The following is a 20,973-nucleotide window of genomic DNA, read 5'->3' as shown; positions in this document are numbered from 1 at the left end:
AAACTAGCTTACACCAGCTAATTAGTGGTGCTCAGGTTCCTTGGTCTTCCGGGCTCCTCCACCAGTCTCACCTTGCCTTTCCTCCTGTTGCATTGCTTCACATCCATGTAATATAAGTATTCTTCTAAGATTAACCAAAGAGTGAATATTTATGTAAAATCTTCCCTTTTCTACTACTTAATTTTCACAAATTAAATAATAACATTAATTTTAAAAATGAGAACTTAAGCTTGGATGTCTCTCCATCACAATCACTACAGCAGATAGATTTTCAGATGGGTTATATAAGAAAACCAGTTCAGGTTGACAGTCTTTGGGAATTTTTAGATCCTAAACAGATCCTGTCCTGAAACATCTCTCAGACAATGTGTCATCACAATGTTAGACTATCTCTCATTTAATCTCAGCATCATAATGTTAGATTATCTCTCAATTAATGGAAAAGGGTATTTTATTCAATAAATTTTCAGCCTATTTTCAACACTTCCTTATTATGTGGCTCCTTTGCCACCCTTCCACACCATCCAGTATAACCTTTCAAACTCTGGCATGAAACATCAACAAAAAATTACATACAGACAATGCAGTTGTGTGGCAGGGTTACATTGGATAATATTGGGGTCTTATTTTATTTTCAAATCCCAGAAGCCTGGACATGGCAATACGAATTCATTATTACCAATATTCTTATCTGTAAGTGTCAGTGGTACTTTAAAAAAGGGTTGAATGAAGAAGGGAGGGAAAGAACCTTTGCTGCAGGGAGGGTTAGATATCTCTTCAATTTCTCTTTTCTGTCTGTTCCTTAGAGTACACAACCCAGACAGACGTGGCTATTAAACAAAGAAGTATCAAGGGACACACTAAAGCCAAATTAATTCCTGATTTAGGAACAGAAAATGTGATAACCATAAAAGGAATTGACATATTGTCCTTGTACTTAGTGATAGTTGCTCAGAAAGACATGAGAATTATCCAGCGATGAAGAAGGGAGAAAGAGTTGAATGTTAATCCTCAATGGGGCTATTTGGAGAGCATTATTAATTCATTTTTTTGTAAGAAGTAAAGACACCTACTCCTATCTTAAACTGGAATCCGTGGGAGGAAAGCTGCAGTCTTTTGACCAACATATTCATGCGTTAGCTTGATTGATTTTAATCCACAGAATAGTTGCTACTTTTTATTATTAGAATGTTCCAGGAATAGATTATTAAAAATAGACAGGGACAGGGAAAAATAGGCAAGAAAGGTAAAAACAGCAAAATCATGCCATAGCTGTCAGCTCTGATCACCAGTGATGGTGTACAATTTATAACTCAGAAGCTATTGCCAGGCTTTATGTAGTAAGTACACAGGGCCCAGGCCTGTTTGGGGAAGTGGTTACAGGATTTTTACATTTTTGTGAGGCTTAAGGTACTCATTTTTCCAATTAACCCTCTGTGCTTTTCCCAAAAAACAAAAAGAGGGGCCAAATATTTGACCTTACCAAACTCAGTAGAAAGTTATGCTGGACACATAAGATCACAAGATCATGCTTTGGGCATTCTTGACCTAGGCATATTTTTAATACATACTTCAACAAGGGCTGTCATATCAGAGTCATTGCAACTAATATTGCAGACACTTTTCTTGCCCAGTATTTATTATGTAAATTAACTTTGTAGAATGAAACAAAGCTTCTCAAAACCTCATTGCAGTCTATTCAGTCCAAGTATCTTTCAGTCCTTGCATAGAACCATTGCTCCTCTAATGTTCTTCTGTTTTAATACTTACATTTTTTCTCATGAAAATATTGTTTCATACATGATTTTACAGTTCTACTGTCCCAACTGGTCAACTATACAAGAACAGATTAAGGTAAGGAAGATGTAATTAGTGCATGAGCAATGTACTGTAGACGTGCCTTCACTCCCATCCTCAGACCAGCTCTCTATGAACTTTTGTTTAATTCTTAATAAGCACAGCAATAATAAAGAGACATGTGGTTGGAATTTTAGCTGCAGAGTAAAAGTAGACAATAATTTCAGGTACACAGAGCTGCTGATGGATCCGGAAGTATGATCTATATTTTAGAAATTTTTATGATAATTGAATTAACTGATTCAGAGTTTAAAAACAGAATAAAATACTTTTCTCTATATGTGAAACGAATACACCCAGAAACAAAATGGGCAATTCATAATTATTATTAATTTTCCCAGATTAAGACTTGGATTATACTATCAGATATATTTATTTGCAAATAGCTCAGGTAATATAGTGATAACATTAATAAGAAAACACACATCCCCAAGAAACAATAAAGGAAAAAGAAAGAAAAAAATAAGAGAAATGTTTTTTTTCTGGTCACTATCCAAATAAATTATTACTATTAGGAAAACTAGAAAACAAACTATCATAACAGGAACTATCATTGAAATTGTCAAACTGTCACTAATTTTTGCTATGATAATTATCAAATGTATAAGCACAAAAATGATGGTTCACATAAAATAATACATTAAAAGAAATCACAGATTTTGGTCAAAGTTGTTACTAGATTTATATGATATTCGAATCCTGCCCTTGATCTTGACCTACTTAAACATGTAAATGCAGCTACCGGACCTTCAAAAGACATAATCAGACTATCTTGTCCTTGAATTTTTTACATTTCACATTAATAAACAAAAGAGGAGAAGGCATGTGAGCAGCCAAAGCACAGTGATTAGAGTACCACTAGGTGAAAATTGTTGTATAAACTGCCCCAGGGTTTATGTATAGGGTTTTGAATTGAACCAATCAGACCCAATTCAAATTTTCAGTCCTTATCAAAGATTGATGGACAATGCTCATTTTATTAGTCTTTCTGATCCCAATCTACCTCAAAGGGTTGTAAACATATTACACCCCCATCTACACTACCTTTTTCTTAAGAGGAAAAAAATGTGAGGCAAACAATGATATACAAATATGATAAACAAATAATATGTAACCAATGTAAAGCATACATTGTAGGCAGAATTTTAACCCATAATTAATACTGAATGTAATACTGCAGGGTAGCATTGAGTGGATTTGTGAAACCTGGTTTCTATTTCAGACTTTTACAAATATGTTAATTTTTTTTTAATCTTCAAAAAGCCTTTATTAAAATTTAAAATATTAAAATACTAATACAAATATGTCAGTAACAAAAATACGTCCAGGATAGTTGTACAACTCAATGTCGTTCCAACAGTACACAAATCTTAACTCTATTCATATATTCTCAGATATTCTTTTTTTTTTCAAAGAAAGTTTATAACAAACTGGTATACAATCTCTTAACATTTTCAGTTTTATTTGCATTTTTGTCTTATACACACATTTTGCAAAAAAAATTCTCCTAATATAATATACTTTGTATATTTAGAAAAGATTTATATTTGTTCATAGCTTTCTCTCGTGTATGTGTGTATACATCGTTCTTATAGTTCATGAATGTATTGAAAAATTCAGAAAAGCATAAATTTCAATGGATTAATTTCAGTTTGTGTATCTTTGGAAATGTTATACATATTTGTATTTAAATATTAACGAAATGAATTTCTCTCTACCCCTATTCATGCCCTTATGCCAAAGTCTTAAATTTTAGCTCTCTATCAAACATCTATTAAGTCAGAAAAGTTATCTTCTAGCTATATTCTGGTATTTCATTGCTTCCAATATAAACTTCCCTTGCAATTTTTTACATAATAAAAAAATGACAATTTGTGTCATCACACAAAAGAGTGATGCCTAAATCCTACAATTCTAATATATATATATGGACACTGCATTTTCAGTTACCTTAGAGTCAAATTTAAAAATAGAGCCAAATTATGATTGAAATAATAAACCTTACTAATTAATCTATGTCACTCAAGCTTTGTTTCATATTTATATACTTTGTTCTCTCCCATTCCCAAAGCAAGAAAAATCTACCTAGATATCATTAATTTGTGCTCTTCCTTTCTCCAAGACTTCTGGACAGACAATAATGCTCGGCTAATGATAGTCAATTTGACTGCAATTGTTGTACAGATGTGTTACTTTTATTTTGCTTGTGGTATCAATAAACAAGGGAAAGGGAAACTGATAAAGATGCAGTAAATCTATTACAATGCATGCATAGAGTAAATAGCATAACAGTAAATAGCACAGCATAATAAGGACTGATAACCAATCTATCAATCATATTGTCTGTGAGAGGTGCATCTCCCAGGCACTTATCCTAATAAAATGAATAGCCATATGTAGAAGTACACACACACACACACACACACACACACACACTTTTAAAATATACAAACTAATTCTAAGCAAAGCAACTAGATGCCACTGAAATACATATACAGCCAAACTTGAAAATCAAATTCAAGATCAAATTAGTAATGTCCAAGGAAGAGACTGTTCCATGGTATATTTAAGGCATTTGAGAATCCCCTTCCTGACTAATGTGGGTGAACAATCCTTATTTTACAAGTACAGTTCATACTGAAAATGTACTTCTAGTGCTGCCAATGACATCACAGAATTAACCATAATAACAGAATAAAGGAGTTGAAAGGTCCTTGGAGGTCTTCTAGACTAACCCATTGCTCAGGCAGGAAACCCTATACCATTTCAGACAAATGGTTGTCCAATCTCTTCTTAAAAACTTCCAGTGTTGGAGCATTCACAACTTCTGGAGGCAAGTTGTTCCACTGATTAATTGTTCTAACGGTCAGGAAATTTCTCCTTAGTTCTAGGTTGCTTATCTCCTTGATTAGTTTCCATCCATTGTTTCTTGTCCTGCCTTCAGATGCTTTGGAGATTAGCTTGACTCCCTCTTCTTTGTGGTGGCCCTTGAGATATTGGAACACTGCTATCATGTCACCCCTACTCCTTCTTTTCATTAAACTAGACATACCCAATTCCAGCAACTGTTCTTTATATGTTTTAGCCTCCAGTTCCCTAATCATGTTTGTTGACCTTCTCTGCATTCCTTCTAGAGTCTCAACATATTTTTTTTACATCGTGGTGACCAAAACTAGATGCAGTATCCAAGTGTGGTCTTACCAAGGTAAAGTGATATTCACAGTTCATGTGATCTTGATTCTTTCCCTCCATTAATTCAGCCTAGAACCGTGTTGGCTTTTTTGGCAGCTGCAGCACACTGCTGGCTCCAACTCAACCCCTCCAAGACCGAGTGGCTGTGGCTTCCGGCGTCCCGATATAGCCAGCTGACGCCATCGCTGACTATTGGGGGTGAATCACTCGCCCCCACGGAGAGGGCTCGCAACTTGGGCGTCCTCCTGGACGCACGGCTGTCCTTGGAAGATCATTTGACGGCCGTGGCCAGGGGGGCTTTTTATCAGGTTCGCCTGATACGCCAGTTGCGTCCCTTTCTAGATCGGGACTCCCTACGCACAGTCACTCAGGCACTCGTCACCTCCCGCCTGGACTACTGCAACGCTCTCTACATGGGGCTCCCCCTGGGGTGCACCCGGAGGCTCCAGCTGGTCCAGAACGCGGCCGCGCGGGGGATCATGGGGGCGACGAGGCGCTCCCACGTGACACCTCTCCTGCGCGAGCTGCACTGGCTCCCGGTGGTCTTCCGGGTGCGCTTCAAGGTGTTGGTGACCACCTTTAAAGCGCTCCATGGCTTAGGGCCGGGGTACTTACGAGACCGCCTTCTGCCACCAATAGCCTCCCACCGGCCAGTACGCTCACACAGAGTGGGCCTCCTCAGGGTGCCGTCCGCCAGGCAATGTCGGCTGGCGACCCCCAGGGGGAGAGCCTTCTCTGTGGTGGCGCCTACCCTCTGGAACACCCTCCCCCCAGAATTACGCATAATAACAGACCTCCGGATTTTTCGTCGGGCCCTAAAAACCTATTTATTCCAACAAGCTGGGCTGGCTTGACCAAATTTTTTAATTTTTAAATTGATTTTAAATTGGAAATGGTTTTAATTCGGCCAAAACATTTAATTATTTTAAATAGTTTTTTAGATTCACCATGTTTGTATATATGTCTTGTTTTTACCTTGGCTGTGCACCGCCCTGAGTCCTATTTTGGAGAAGGGCGGTATAAAAATTTAATTAAATAAATAAAATAAATAAATATTTAAGTGATTGCCCACTAGGACTCCAAGATCCCTCTTAAAGTTACTACTATTGAGCCAGGTATCATTTATACTATACCTGTGCATTTTGTTTTTAATAATCCCAGGATGATAATAACAGCTGCACCAATTACTCTTTTATATAATATATTTGTTTCTAATATGCATGAATCCATTATTAAAAAGTCCCAAATCAAAACAAATTCTCCAAATCTCATGTTGTGGAAATTCAAAGTGCTTTTAATTTGTTGACTGTATTTTATTCTTTGATATCTGTTACTTCCCTATAGCAATCTTTTTATTCTACCTCTACATTTATTTCCTACTTCTATCTTCATATCTTCCTTTTTCCAACTCCTTCTTACTGATCTCATTCATTTATCAACATTTCTTTATGGCAATGTATATTGCTATGTTTGTATATATTCATGATACCATCACATGCTTTGAACATTTTGCCTGTATCAACAGAATGTACAGAGTACAACTCTAATAATCAATACATTAAGCAAACTGAGTTCAAGTGAGACCAAAGAAAGTGAAAACAAGAAAAACTACCCATGAAGCAAGGACTTCTGTCCTTCAGAATCACTTCATGGGTATCGTAGCTAAACTGCCCATGAACTGCAGCTCTGGTGACTCAGAACATCAGTCTAATCATTTTCCAAATATATATTTTTAGCAATTCTGATGTTCCTTTGCGAAGTAGGGATTCACATTAGACCAACTAAGTAGCACCCTGTCCATTTTAACTGCTAAAATATCACTGCTGATGCTCAAATCAGAAAGTCCTCAATCCCAAAGATGCAAAGTTTTTTTTAGAATTTATTTTGACTCCTAATACACTAAATAACTCCACCTTCTAAATAATTCCAGGCAGTGGTGGGATTCAAGAAATTTAACAACCGGTTCTCTGCCCTAATGACTTCTTCCAACAACCAGTTTGCCAAACTGCTCAGAAAGTTAACAACCGGTTCTCCCGAAGTGGTGAGAACTGGCTGAATCCCACCACTGATTCCAGGGCTCAGAAAGCTAGAATCACTCTGAAAACTGTAAGTTTCCTTAGCTGTTTCTATCTGTAACATATCAAAAACTAGGCCTATAGTAAAATGGATGCAGTCAATCCAACAAATGTTGCCTATTAATTTTTAATGGCAATAAGTATGCTTTATTTTTATGATGGTTTATTAATGTGCTTCATAATAAATGTATACACTGGCCTAGGGCTCTGTCTAGTTGTGTTAGAGTATGTCATGGCTTGCAGCTTGGGAGTGATAGATAGTACTTCTTGTGTAGCTGACTAAGGGGACTTCCTGCTATGCAAACCATTTACCCTGTAGGAGTCTTGTTGCCTTTAGATTAAAATAGCTCGGTGTAGATCAAATAGCTTTTGCTGTCAAACTCTAGCTGAAAATTTTCCTCTTTTTTTTTCTTCCAGTTGTCTCATTATTCTGTTCCCAGACTTCAGGGTAAATCCTTGTAATAAAAAAAGGTGCTTATAATCTGCATTTCTTTACAAGTTGTTTAAGCCTTCTAATTCTTACACTAACTAGAACTCATATAAATACAGAGCATATATAGTGTAAAAGAAAAAGGTTGGGCTTCAAAATATGAAACGCAGGTGTCAAACTCTGGTCAGCCAGAACAGCTAACACGGGCAAAATATATTTATCTAAAATGAGCATTTTTTGTCAGGATAATATAAAGTACCTTTTGTATATCCTAGCCATAGCTTTTAAGAATCCATAGATTAAAATAAATTACTTAAATAGCATCTAGAAATAAAATGATATCTAGTCAGGCTGTTTCAACCCAGTGTAATATGGTAAGCAAAGTTCACTCTGATTAAAATTCAGATTTCATATTTATGCTAGCTATAGTTTCCAAAAATTTCTTAGAGGCATTTCCATGCAGAATATTTCACAACAAAAATAAATCTGTATATATAAAAGCGAAATATCACTCACGCATCATCACAAAATCTCAGAACCGTAAAGCCTACAAACTTGAAATTTGCCACGTATGTTCTTCTTCTTGGCTTATAGGTACTCACTAAGAAAAGATTTTTTGAAATGACCATTGGAGCATTAGTATTTCCTATATTATTATTATTAACATGCTCTGATGCTAACGAGTTTTACTCCCCCTCCCCACCTGTAAAGAAATCTGTTCCAAATGCAAAACACAAGCAGAGGAGAGGAGTTTCAGTTTTACTTTCACAGCAGCAAGCAGGGGATAGGATAGGGGAGGCTTCTGTGTTGCAAGGCTGAAAAAGAGAAGGGGATAGGATAGAGGAGGCTTCTGTGTTGCAAGGCTGAAAAAGAGAAGGGGATAGGATAGGGGAGGCTTCTGTGGGGCAAGGCTGAGGGAGAAAAGGGGAGAGGATAGGAGACGTTTCTTTGGGGCAAGGCTGAGGGAGAGAAGGGGAGAGGAGTGGCTGATCATAACTATTCATTAATATTCAAGCTGTAAGTGTCAATTTATCAGGCCTGTTCACTTTTGGAGCACAGGTATTCAGCTAATCACATACGAACAATTTGGTCCAGATGTTTCCTCTGCAATATGCTATTGTCATCATGTCCTATTTTTGATGCTCTGTACATGCACAGAATGTCCTGCGCATGTGCAGAGGTTGGGCATGCAAACGAAGCGATTGCACATGTGCACACACTCCCATTTGCAAACCGGTAGCGAAGGTAAGTGAATACCACCCCTGCATAAATCACTTTTCCCCAACCTAGAAGCTCCATGTATGTCACCTTTAGCTCCCAGAATTTCCCAATTAGCAGGGAGTTGATACCTTCATATCTCAATGTTTTCCAGGCTAGGAAAATTGACCAGTGTCACTTGACTTTTCCAAAATATTAGATCCAACAGTAGCCTCCTATACAAGGTACATGAGGGGGTGATCTTTATCACTGAGAGCAAGCAGTAATCCCAAACAAGGCTTTAAAATGATCAAATGCAGAATATTTAAAGGTAAATAGTTTGGGGGGGGAAGAAAGAGAGGAGAAATGGTCAACCAACCAACAGTTATTAGGGTAACTGAATCAAATCGACTTACTTCTCAATATTCAACATTAAAATTATTGTGTTTGCTATTGAAAAGTAATTTGAGTCTGAGATTACTGCAGCACGGCTGAAAATTTTTGGAATACTAATTTTGATCCTAAGGAGGGCAGTCTAGGGAAGAGTCTAGAGTTCTGATTTTATGGAAGTGCTGTGAAGTGCTATCACTCAAGTTAATTAAGGAATTCAAATGTCATTTAATTATGACCAATGGCTATGAGTCTAGGGTAACAGCCAGTTTCTGGGATATACACTGAGCTTGCAAAGTATACCAAAGAAATATATGAAATGTTAACTGCATGGACCTTTCCTATTACTCCCCCAATAAAGTTCTTGTCAATTTTCTTACCCTTTGTATTCATTTCCCCCTTCTTAAGAGTTCTTGATGTTTCCAGATGAAAATTTACAGGGAATGGATATTTTAATTTATTTAATTATTTTTTTTTGCGTTCACCTTTTCATATGCACTTCAGTCAACATACATTCCAACTTTTAATGTCTGTTCTACCTTAACATATAGATCTTCTGAGAATTAAGAATCAGTAATGTAATCTCTGAATCTTTTTCTCCTATAGAAAATCTTTGCAGTTCAAAGTTGAGCCAAAAGAGGGTAGGAGAGTCTGTTTAATACGGCATCACATTCTTTCTTTTACAATTTAAACTGCAGGATATAAAAAGTTTTGTTTTGTGATTACCCTGAAAATTAGGTTAGTTTACCACAATTTCAGGTCATTCTTTTTACATATGATGCTTAATTGTTCTCCCTAAATAGTTTCATAATCGTTTTTTAAAAAAGAAAGAAAAATTTATAACTGCTGCCCATATGTTTAACATCTACAAAAGTCCTATATTAATTGCTTATATACAGTAATGCCAGAAATGCCTTATAAAACTTGGGTTAGCATTTTGACTTTCAGAGTTAATTAGAAAAGTTGAAAATGAACATAAAACACTGTAAGTCAAGGAAGCTTAGACTACTGAACATTGAGGTTGAAAATTCATACTGCTCATAAAAATCTATTACTACTACAACTTCAAAAGATGTTTAAGCAACAGCACAAGGACTGGTATATGATTAATCTTCATCAATGAACTTCTTTTAATCCATTTAATAGGAAGACCTTATGATCAATAGAGTAGCACAGAATTTGGATAGTAACCTTTAACTGGCATATTGCTATCTAAAATTAATTTTTCAAATTTAATAAGCTGCTGTTTGATAGCCTGGAAATTTTGTTGAGAAGTCAGAACATAATTGCAGGAAATGAAACCAAGTAAAATTGGAGTCATTTTTTGTTTTGCTTTATCTGTTCCCACCCACTTGTCTTTTGCCCCATTTCTTCACAGAAAAGGTGGTCTGAAATTAATACAAAGGATGACATTGTTGGATCCACAAGTAGACACAATGGGATGAAAATGATGAAATGTGGCATCATGACCTCCAAGTCCAAGTCTGCCCTTTCATTCTTGCCTCATGGTGTCACACACATATGTAAGGGAAAAAGTCATATTTTGCAAATTAAAATTGAATGTTTGCATTTTATAAAAAAAATTACCTGTGTTTTAATTACATTTATAATTACATTTGGATTTTTAACAAAGTGGTTTTAGAATTATAAAGCGGTCACTAAAATATTTTAGTTTTTCAAACATTTCTTTTTCTTAGAATAAAAAAATATCTCTCTGCAACTCTGATTTTTCTTTCTGCAGCTCTTATTTTGCTATTTTCTCAAGTAGGCATTGTTTCAGAATATTTTCCATGAATGCAGTTAAAAAATTTAGATAGTCTGCCTTTTAATAGCTGCATTAAAGAATAAGAGCCAGATCATTTTAATTAAATTTATGGAATGTAATCCTAATGGGGACTTAAAACCAGTATTTATTGTACGTTTAACGTTATTACTACCTCAAGACTAATTTTAAATAAAAACATTGCTAAATACAATAAACACACCGCTCACACTGAAAAGCCATTTACTGTTCACAGATTTATTAAGTGTTGTGACCTCTTTGTGATATTTTGCAAGGTTATGTTTTGAAGTCCCAAAGAGCCAAGAAATTCAGAAAACAAGACAGGCAAGGTTTTCCTTAATGTTGGGCATTTTATGCCTAGTAGATAATCTGGGCAATTCAAACTCTTTTTATTGTCCCAGGCAAGCATAATTTTGACTCTCCTAGCCCATATCTTCTGTGCAAGCCTTTTGTAATAGAAAGAGACTCAAAATAGAGTCCCTTCCTACCTGAGGTTGGGAAAAAAAGATATAATCAACCATGCCATTCCATCCTCAAGTTATTAGAGTTTTGCAGAATAGGCCAGTTCCAATAGAATGTAGCTCTCTTTGGGACAGGCTGGGCTTTTCTGCATTATTAAGACTATCATATCTCCTATCCACCCACCCACCCACCCTTCTCCTCTATCTCCTCGTTATTCCTGTGCTATGGCAGAGTCCGCTTATCCTATCCCTTCCACAGCTCTGTTATAATAAAGCATAAATCTAAGCAAAAGTTTCTGGACTCATTTCTATGGGGGCTAAAAAAAAAAAACCAAACCATTGCACACACTACACCAATCTGAATTCACTCCAATTTTGTGAAATTTTGTGACATTTTTCTCCTTAAAAATCTCTCCACAGGTTTCTCTGTCTATTGAGAGCCTCAAGGGTTAACAGCACACCCTTCATATCACTCTCCGGGGACTTTTCCTCCTTGACTCTGGGAAAGGTGAAGTGGCACAGAGAGTTGATTATCAGTAACTTCCTCTGCCAGCCCTTTAGCTGGCTCAATATAAGGTCAGTGAGGTGGAAAATGAAAAGAATAATGCACGTTTAAGGCCCTACTAATCAGGTCACAGCTGGTCCCACTTCAGATCAGCTGACAGCTGGTGCCTTCAGTTTTGCATGCTATTCCACCCTCATCAAGGCCCAGATTTCAGGACAGATCTCCTTCCATTCTTTAGAAACAAGGAGGAGGAAGGCAGGCATAAACCAACTAAACAAACCATCAACAGCTACTAATCCATCAGGTTTTAGGCCAACAGTTTTAATCTCTGATTGTCCTGTGCATTTGCTTTCTAAAACGCATTAAAACTCTTCCTTTCTCACTAACCTCCCTCGCATCATGCCATACAAGGCCTATACTCTCCTTTCTTGTTCCCATTGTGTCCTCATTTTATTTCCCACTGCCTGCAACCCCAGCAGCCTATCCATTTCCAAACATAATCTCAATGTTTGCTTGTTTTAGCTTTCCTAATCCTGTTGTTTCACAAATCTTTTCACCATAATCTCTCCTTTGTCTGTTAATACAATCTGTTTGCTATAGGTATCTGGAAAAAGAGAGAAAAACATGGCTGGGAAAAAGGATGGAATCCATGAATCAGGTCCTGAGTCTTTGCAGAAAATTGCTTTTACAAGCAGAAGGTCATTGTTGCAGCTTCACTCAACTTGCTTTTCAAGTTTTCAGATCTGAGCACAATTATTATTCTTTGTAATAATTGTGATACAACTAAATACAGTTAGGACTCCCAAGATAATATTTTGAAAGGATGAGCATCAGTTTTTCTATCTTGGAGGTGTAAAAAATGAGTTCGCTGACCTATATAATATAGTCATGCAAACATTTGGCAACTTTTTGGGACAGTGTATGATATAAGCAAATTTATGGGAAAATCTTTAAATATTAAAGGTTAAAGTAATATTGGATTATATACCAAAATTTTGGGATCTCGAATTATGATTACACAGAGCCTGGGTGAGTGGCTAAAACAATTACATTGAGAAATTGGAAATGTGATATTATTCCAGACGTCTAGGAGTATTTCTTGGAAATGTGTGATCTATCTGTTTTGGAAAAGGACATATTTTCTTCTCATCAAAGGATGCAGTTTAAAGATTGTTTTGTGAATTATGTATGTATAAAATAAAATAGTCCTATATCAACATTAAAAATATAGATCAAGTCTTATTTTAAAATGTTTAAAGTCAAGAGTTGAAAACTACCAAATTTAAGACATTATTACACATGGTTTCAGATCTACACAGGAAGTCAGCTAAATCCCTTTCAATCGGCTGATAAAATTCCTGGGTTCTTTTCACCATTCCTGCTTCAATAGTCTAAGCTCAAATTTGCTTCCCATACAAATCTTAAAACATACCTAGTAAATTACACCTTAGAATTGGAAGCAATCCCCAAATTAATTTAGTCCAGCACCTATAGATGCATGAAGTCCATAGATTCATGACAATGAATCCACAATAGCCAAATATCCAACTTCTATAAAAACATTGGGAGCAATGAATAGCTAATCTACTCTGCCAAATAGTTCCATGGACAGCCAAAGGACATGATAAACAATGTCAAGATGGTAGCCATAATAGTGCAATTGAAGCTTAGACCTTTTTTTTTTTTTAATGTGCAACACACATAAAAAACAGGTGGAGTTTTGATCACACCATCATGGTCCCCATACTGAATTTATTTACTGCAACCTGCAGACAATCTTGGAATGTATAATTGTCTCAGAATAAGGAAAAAGGGACACAGTGGCTCAGTGGCTAAGATGCTGAGCTTGTTGATTGAAAGGTCGGCAGTTCAGCGGTTCGAATCTCTAGTGCCGCATAACGGGGTGAGCTCCCGTTACTTGGCCCAGCTTCTGCCAACCTAGCAGTTCGAAAGCACATAAAAAATGCAAGTAGAAAAATAGGGACCACCTTTGGTGGGAAGGTAACAGCGTTCTGTGCGCCTTTGGCATTTAGTCATGCCGGCCACATAACCACGGAGACGTCTTCGGACAGTGCTGGCTCTTCGGCTTTGAAACGGAGATGAGCACCGCCCCCTAGAATCGGGAACGACTAGCACATATGTGTGAGGGGAACCTTTACCTTTTACCTTAAGGAAAAAGTGAATCATCCAAGACCTACTTGCTACAGTTGACATTTGTTCCAGAACAAAAAGACAGAAAAATACATGAAATCCCACAAATAATTTCATTTTTTCCCATTCACGTTGTTCTGTATAGAAGACTGACCTCTTTCAATAGCAGAGACAGAAAAGAATCTCATTTTTGCATCACCGGGGCCTTTTATTTTATTTATTCACAATACCTAGCTCTTCTGTCCATTTAAGCTAATGTAGGGAAAATTAATGACCCAGATTCAAACTAGAGAAAGTAGAACAGGCCTCTATTTTCTTTCATTCTTTCTCTATCTTAGAAGCATTGTGTGTAAATAAAATAAGGCCTGGTAACAAACTGCTTTGTTAAAAAAGAAAAGAAAATCAGAATAGGAATTCAGATATAGTAAAATGATTTTTTTTCATGAATAAGAATAAAATACATGGCATGAAAAATAAACACATTCCATAATTTTGAAAAAAAAATGAAATAAAAGATGATAGCCCTTTCATCATATAATTCAACAGTGATGTATAAGTTGAATTGCTCACATTCCTCTTACATCATCAGTTTAAGACCTCCCATAGGATAACATTATGTACTTTAGTTAAAGATTACATGCAGGAATGCTGATTAGTATGAGGATAATAACAGTTTGCATTTTAACAGTTAATTTAGTAGAAACCATTCAAATTATTGTTTGCAGATTTTTTTTTATCTCAATATCAGCTTGTGATTCTATCTTATTCTTTGACCTAAAATGGAAGTTTTCCTTGAATCACAGACATCAGAAATTAACCTCCAAGAAATGTGTGTCATATAATCAAAGACAGCAAGAAGGACTGTTGTGGTGAGAGAAAAAGATCCTTGATAATATGTGTGCAACTTGGATATAATGCAGGTATCATTCAACTCAACAGAGATAAGAAACAACAGAAGTTAGACAGTCAGTTAATTTGGATATTTATCAAGAAAAGCCTTCAGGTCAACAGGCCCACTCTCTTTCTTATTGCAGCCTCAAAATCTCAAAATATTTGGAAATAATTTTCTTCAACACACAAGAGCTTGAAATAAAATGAAACATCCTTATGAGCAGGCTGCAAAAAAAATATCAGTTGCTGACCATGAAGAAAGATATATCAAATCAGGTCATTCTTAATGAGTGAAGCTGAAGGATGATTTGTAAGAAATCGAGAAATGAAGAGGGCTTTAAGATTAAAAGATACATTCAAATAAACAATTTCTAAATAGTAACTAAATTAACAACTAGTTAAATAATGCACTGTCTCCAACCAATGAATTGTGCTTTCAGGTTTTTTTCCAAAAAGAACAGGAAATCTTCATACCTATACAACATACTTGTTGTGGAACTGCTGAAAAGAAGAGTTTAGCTCCCTTTTCTCTTCACAAATAAAATTAGAAAAAGTGATAGGGGAAAAAAGGGAACCTGAGAGGTAAAATGATTTTCAACAAGCCATTACACATAGAAGTATAGCAGCAATAAAGCGCTTGGCTTGTAATGACTTAAATTTCTCTGAATAGGAGACATTCAATGGTTTTATATTCTTTCTTTCATCCGAGGTCTGTTGTGGCTCCGTCCTCCAAGCCTATCTTATCGGAGGAAGAAGGCTCCGAACATGAAGGAGAGGAGACTGCCAGGCCTCCCTCTCCAGGACCCTCCTCTCTGGCAATGCCTCAGGTGTTTCCCGAAGGAAAAGAGATTGGCCAGGAGCCAGGTGTTTCCGAGCCGTCGGATAGTGATGAAGAAACATTGTGGTTGGACCCACACCAGTGTTGGAGAGACAAGTGTGCGCAGCAGAAAAGGAGGCGTGCCAGAGATTAAGCTGAGTCACTGGACCACACCCCACAGGCTATAAAAGGGAGTGTGGTGGCCATTCGGACTCTGTGACGGACAAAGCTAATCTCTGGCGAGTCACTTTGCACCTTTGGACACAACGCCTATTTGCTGTGGATTTAATTACAAACTGGACTATTCAAACTGTGTGTATTTTTGTCTGTGTTATCGGAGTAAAAGTTCTTGGCAGGCAGCCACGGAGTTGCTGCCAAGTTCCTTATCACTGACGTTGAGTGTTTGAAGAGTTTATTTAACCCTCGGCTGGCTGGTTGGGGGTGTGCGTGGTACGGGGACAGAACAAGGTCTACTACATAAACCAGGGATTGGTGGTGATGGCACCTACAAGCATCATGACAAAATCAATTTCCTACAAGACTCTCCAAATTAAATAAAAACTGTTGTAATTAAAAGAGCCAGAATTTATGTATTATTAAACTTACATTGCCACGAATCTCACAAAATCACCTCATGTTTTGTTTAGGCCATTGTTTTGCAACTCCAGCCATCCCCATCCCTATATTTTCTGGCTTTCTTCCATGACATCTAACATTGCCAAACAGCAGATAATTCCTATTAATTGCCTTCCCACCTTTCTAAGAGATCCTGACCTGCTTGTAATCAGAAGTCCACATGCAAAACTATATTTGTTACCATTTTGGACATTTCTGATTTTAGTATAAAAAGTAATCGGGAATGTAATGAAATGCAGATGTAGACTCTACTTACAACTTATTTCATATCCCACTTCAATAAGCTTGGCTTCAAGGAAGTATTTTTCTCTAGTATTTTCTGCCCAGTTTCAGAATAAGTCATTGAGACTCAAATGGGTATGACTGCTGCATAGCAAAGACATTAATTCTTCTTAATTAAGATTATATGTCTGTATTAAGACAATTTAACTATGGTCCAGTGCAAATGCATTTTCTCACAGTGCCTCATCCATCAGTGTTAGCTGGAATTCTTCTTTACAGCACAACAATAGAAAAGAAAGCCTGTGCAAGTACAGTAAATAAGCCATTGCAGGTTGAATCCTACATTTTTAGTTCATCTGCATCCCATACTTGAATAGATCTCATACATATAAAGCAGCTATTCCAAAATCATTTTCACCAGGAATATTATCAAAGCAGGACTAAATTGAAGAAGACTTTCTTCATTATATCATTATGCCTCTCATTACAATGTTCTTCCTCTCAAAATTCCAGAGGGGGGGGGAGGTTATTAGTTGTGTTTTCAACAGTTATATCATTTGGAAATAGCTACCTAATTAGTCACTCTTTTAAAAAATGAAATACATATAATTATAGTATTTAAAAAATAACAACTGCATCAGGGACAATGAGGCAAAGCCACCTTCCCTTAAACTCAAGACTCCCGCAATATAAAGTAAGATGTTGGGATAAAGTAAGATTTTGGGGTCTGAGTCTTAAGCACATCAAAAATATGAATTTAATTTTTTGGTCCTATCACTTGACCAGGACAAAAACCAATGGAAGAATTCTCTGAAATTCCTGCAAAGCCAAATTAACAAGTTGTAAGCAATGGGCACTGAGGAAAAAGGCAGAAGAAAAGATGGCCATGCAGCCTCTTTATTCCAGGTGGAGCAGCTTTCTGGAGTGTATCTTACTTGTGGCTGAAGGTCAGTGTTGCGAGAAATTTTTTTTTTAATGTTCCATTTCTACTGTTTGCTGTTTTCAATTATAGCCTCACTGAAGAATATTTGTGGAGACAGGCAGAGAAATACATTGGTAGTTGATTTTATTTGATTCCAGGCTTCAGATTACAAATACCTGTCTCACCATTATCACAAGAAAGCCAAGTTCTGGCAAATAAGATTGAACCAGATCTTTTTCTGAAACTATGGAGAAGAAAAGAGGAAACCATTCTCTTCTCCAGCCCAAAACTTTAGTAGGAGCCCAAGACATAGTTTCATGAAAAACCCATAGCTTGCCATGCTTGGTGAAAAGCCTGGTGAAAATCAGAATATTTCTGATGGTGCTGCATCATTCTCAAATTAAAATTTCTTCATATTAATCAGTTATCTCTGGGTCAGTTGATGGGGAGATCAGTTAATAGAAGAGACAATAAACAAAAGGCACATTGACTTAATTCTAAAACTGCTTCAATTTTGATTATTTGGTTGAGGTAAACTTTGCAATCAACAAAAGCCTTAATACTGTATTTATTTATCCTTGTGATATTGGTACATATTGTATGATGATGAAATAAATCTAAGCAATAAATCTTGATTAATCATCAAGTATTATTGAACCAGTTGTCAGCATTCATGAGTTTTATTTAAAATGGGAAAATAATAAGTCTTTTAAAATGGAAATAATGTTTATGAGAAGGCAAAATAAAGTAAAAGTTCTGCTCTCTGATCTTTAACCAATTTTCAAGTTCACCATGTTATAAAAGAGTCAAGAATCCATTGTCAGTGTTTTCCCATGTTTTTCTTTGCTTTACCATCACCTCATTCACATGTATTTAGCCCCTCATTTCTCCCTGAACCACCGTGCTGAATCTGCCCCCTGAAAGACTGATTGTCTTTGTTTTTCTCCGTTATTTACTTTACAGAGGAACACACTTCCAGCTCAGAGGGGTAGCCATGCTTGCACTGCATACTGCTTCTTATTCTCCTCACTCCATTTTTCTCCCAACTCAGACATGGCAGTTCTGCTTCAGTGCTGCTCTCTAGAGACTCTCACAGCACAGAACAGCCTTGACTGCAGTCTCTTTTAACTTCAGTAAGTTAGAGCACACTAAGCTGGGAAGCTACTGGGAAGAAGTAAAACTGGCTGCAGTCAGTCTAAAAGATACATCACAGGGGGCTTTGCCAATTCCAGATTATTATGTCTACTGATAAGGAAGTGTGGAATGAAAATGGATAATTTTACCACATACACCCCAATAATTGTCCAATGTAGTTGCAACATTGATTTCTGAGTTCTTCTACTGATTATGTGTAATGAAGTCATTTTTACTTCCTAGTAATCACATAGATTTTCTCCATGATAGTCTATCCCTAATCTAAGGACTACCAAGGGTGCACTCCAGTGGTGAAATCCAAATTTTTTTTACTACCAGTTCTGTGGGCATGGCTTGGTGGGCGAGGCTTGGTTGGCGTGGTGTGGCTTGGTGGGCATGGCAGGGGAAGGATACTGCAAAATCTCCATTTCCTCTCCACTCCGGGGGAAGGATATTGTAAACTCTCCATTCCCACCCCACTCTGGGGCCATCCAGAGGTGGTATTTTCCAGTTCTCCAAACTACTCAAAATTTCCACTACCAGTTCTACAAACTGCTCAAAATTTCTGCTAACGGTTCTCCAGAACCTGTCAGAACCTGCTGGATTTCACCCCTGGTGCACTCATTGCCACAATAACTGAGTCCATCCACCTTGCTGCTCTTCTGAGTTCATCCACCTTGCTGTCATCCCCTTCTTCTCTTTCTTTCCACCTTTCCCAGCATCAGAGCCTTTTATATACAGCTAGCTCTTCATCTAATGTGTCTAGTAAGTAAGATAATTTGAGCCTGGTCATTTGCGCCTTGAGTTAGAATGCTGAGTTAATTTGTTCCATGATCCATTAATTTGTTTTCCTGACTGCCCATACTATTCTCAGGAGTCTTTTCAAACATCAAAGTTCAAGAGCATCAATACTCTTCCTATCTTGTTTCTCCAAAATCCAACTTTTCCTTCCATAGATTATCACAGGGAATAATACCACAGCTTGCACAATTCTGATCTTGTAGGTGCAAAATCAGATTATGCAGGTGTACCTACATAAATATGTGTATGTTTGAATGATAAATATCTACTGCAATGGAAGCAATTTAGAAGTTTAAGGTAGGCAAAAGTTTCAAACTATAAACAAAGTATCCCAGAGGATTGTATGAAATCTAACTGATTTGCATTTAAAAAAAAAAAACATGATTAGGCTTTCACAGGCAAAATGAAGGTACTATCAAAAGTTATTCTGGGATTTGTTCCTTTATTTATTTAACTTGTATACCATTGATTTCAATGAACAGTCGCAGTGATGTATAGGAAGAACATAAGCAATATGGTAAAAATAATGAAACATTGTATTATTTCCAAAGGCGACAACTATGCAAAGTTTGAAAATAAAGTTTAATTATTAAAAGTAACCTGTGTAGCCATTTCTTGCCTAGGCCCATTTGTCATTAAATTATTTATTGCATTTATAGGGGGTTCGTGAGCCAAGGTCATTTATTATTTTTTGAGATTACGGTACTATAAAGGCCCCTGACCTTCGCACTTTCCGCCGCAAACTAAAGACATGGCTGTTTAAATCGCCCAGCCTGGACTGATGGGGTTTGATCATTTTAATGAGTTTTAACATACGTTTAATTTGTATTTTAATATGTTTTTATCTGGTTTGATTTTAATTGTTGTGAGCTGTCCTGAGTCCTATGGAGATAGGGCGGCATACAAATCAAATCAAATTAAATAAATTAAATAAATAAATAAATAAATAAAATGTTGCGCACTTCTGATTTAAGCTAAGGTCTTAATGCTTCTGACAATGGCAGCAGCTCAGTGCAAAGATATATGTCATAACTCTTCATTATCCAATATATACATTTATCTGTCTGTCTGTGTCTGTCTGTCTGTCTTGCTGAAGATTATGGAAGGATAGAGTTATGAGATCACTAAGCATGGGGCTGAACAATCTTGGCTCCATGGATAATTTTTTTTTGAGGAATTGGAAATTATTTTAAAGAACAAAATCTAACCCCTTATTCTATTAATCACAGAAAATGTACTACAAAATGTCTCCTATTTTGCAGTTAAAACATCACTGGCATAATCTGGCATTACCTGGGAATATGCAAACTGGAGGTGAGGAACATATAGCGTAAAGATTGTTGGTTAATTCACCTTGTACTAAATCAATATACACCATTTTCTTCTGGTGTCCTTATCTCAGAGTGTTTTCTGAAAATGGTATTGTAAAGATCAAGAAAATGGACCTCTAAGAAAGCTGAAATTTCATCTACTAAACCACTGTTCATGACTTTATGACAATACTTGAGC

The 20,973-nt window shown here is 36.6% G+C and overlaps 1 protein-coding gene across 22 annotated transcripts in view; it reads right to left on the bottom strand.

Annotated features, from left to right (window-relative positions):
* NRXN3 (neurexin 3) overlaps positions 1-20,973 on the bottom strand; it is a 1,226,878-nt gene that overhangs the window by 1,025,627 nt on the left and 180,278 nt on the right. For 5 of the 22 annotated variants that reach the window (XM_070931446.1, XM_070931448.1, XM_070931449.1 and 2 more), the window contains exon 6: positions 8,830-8,862. The exons of the other annotated variants lie outside the window; for them this stretch is intronic. In XM_070931446.1, coding sequence (XP_070787547.1) covers positions 8,830-8,862 — 33 coding nt within the window. The remainder of the gene's footprint in view (positions 1-8,829; positions 8,863-20,973) is intronic. 22 annotated transcript variants of the gene reach the window in all.

Source organism: Pituophis catenifer, unplaced genomic scaffold (assembly GCF_029215685.1).
Source record: "Pituophis catenifer annectens isolate HBS135680 unplaced genomic scaffold, rPitCat1.0.hap2 SCAF_1, whole genome shotgun sequence".
NCBI lineage: Eukaryota > Metazoa > Chordata > Lepidosauria > Squamata > Colubridae > Pituophis > Pituophis catenifer.
The sequence above is the reverse complement of the archived record's forward strand: the minus strand, read 5'-3'. Positions and strand labels throughout refer to the sequence as shown.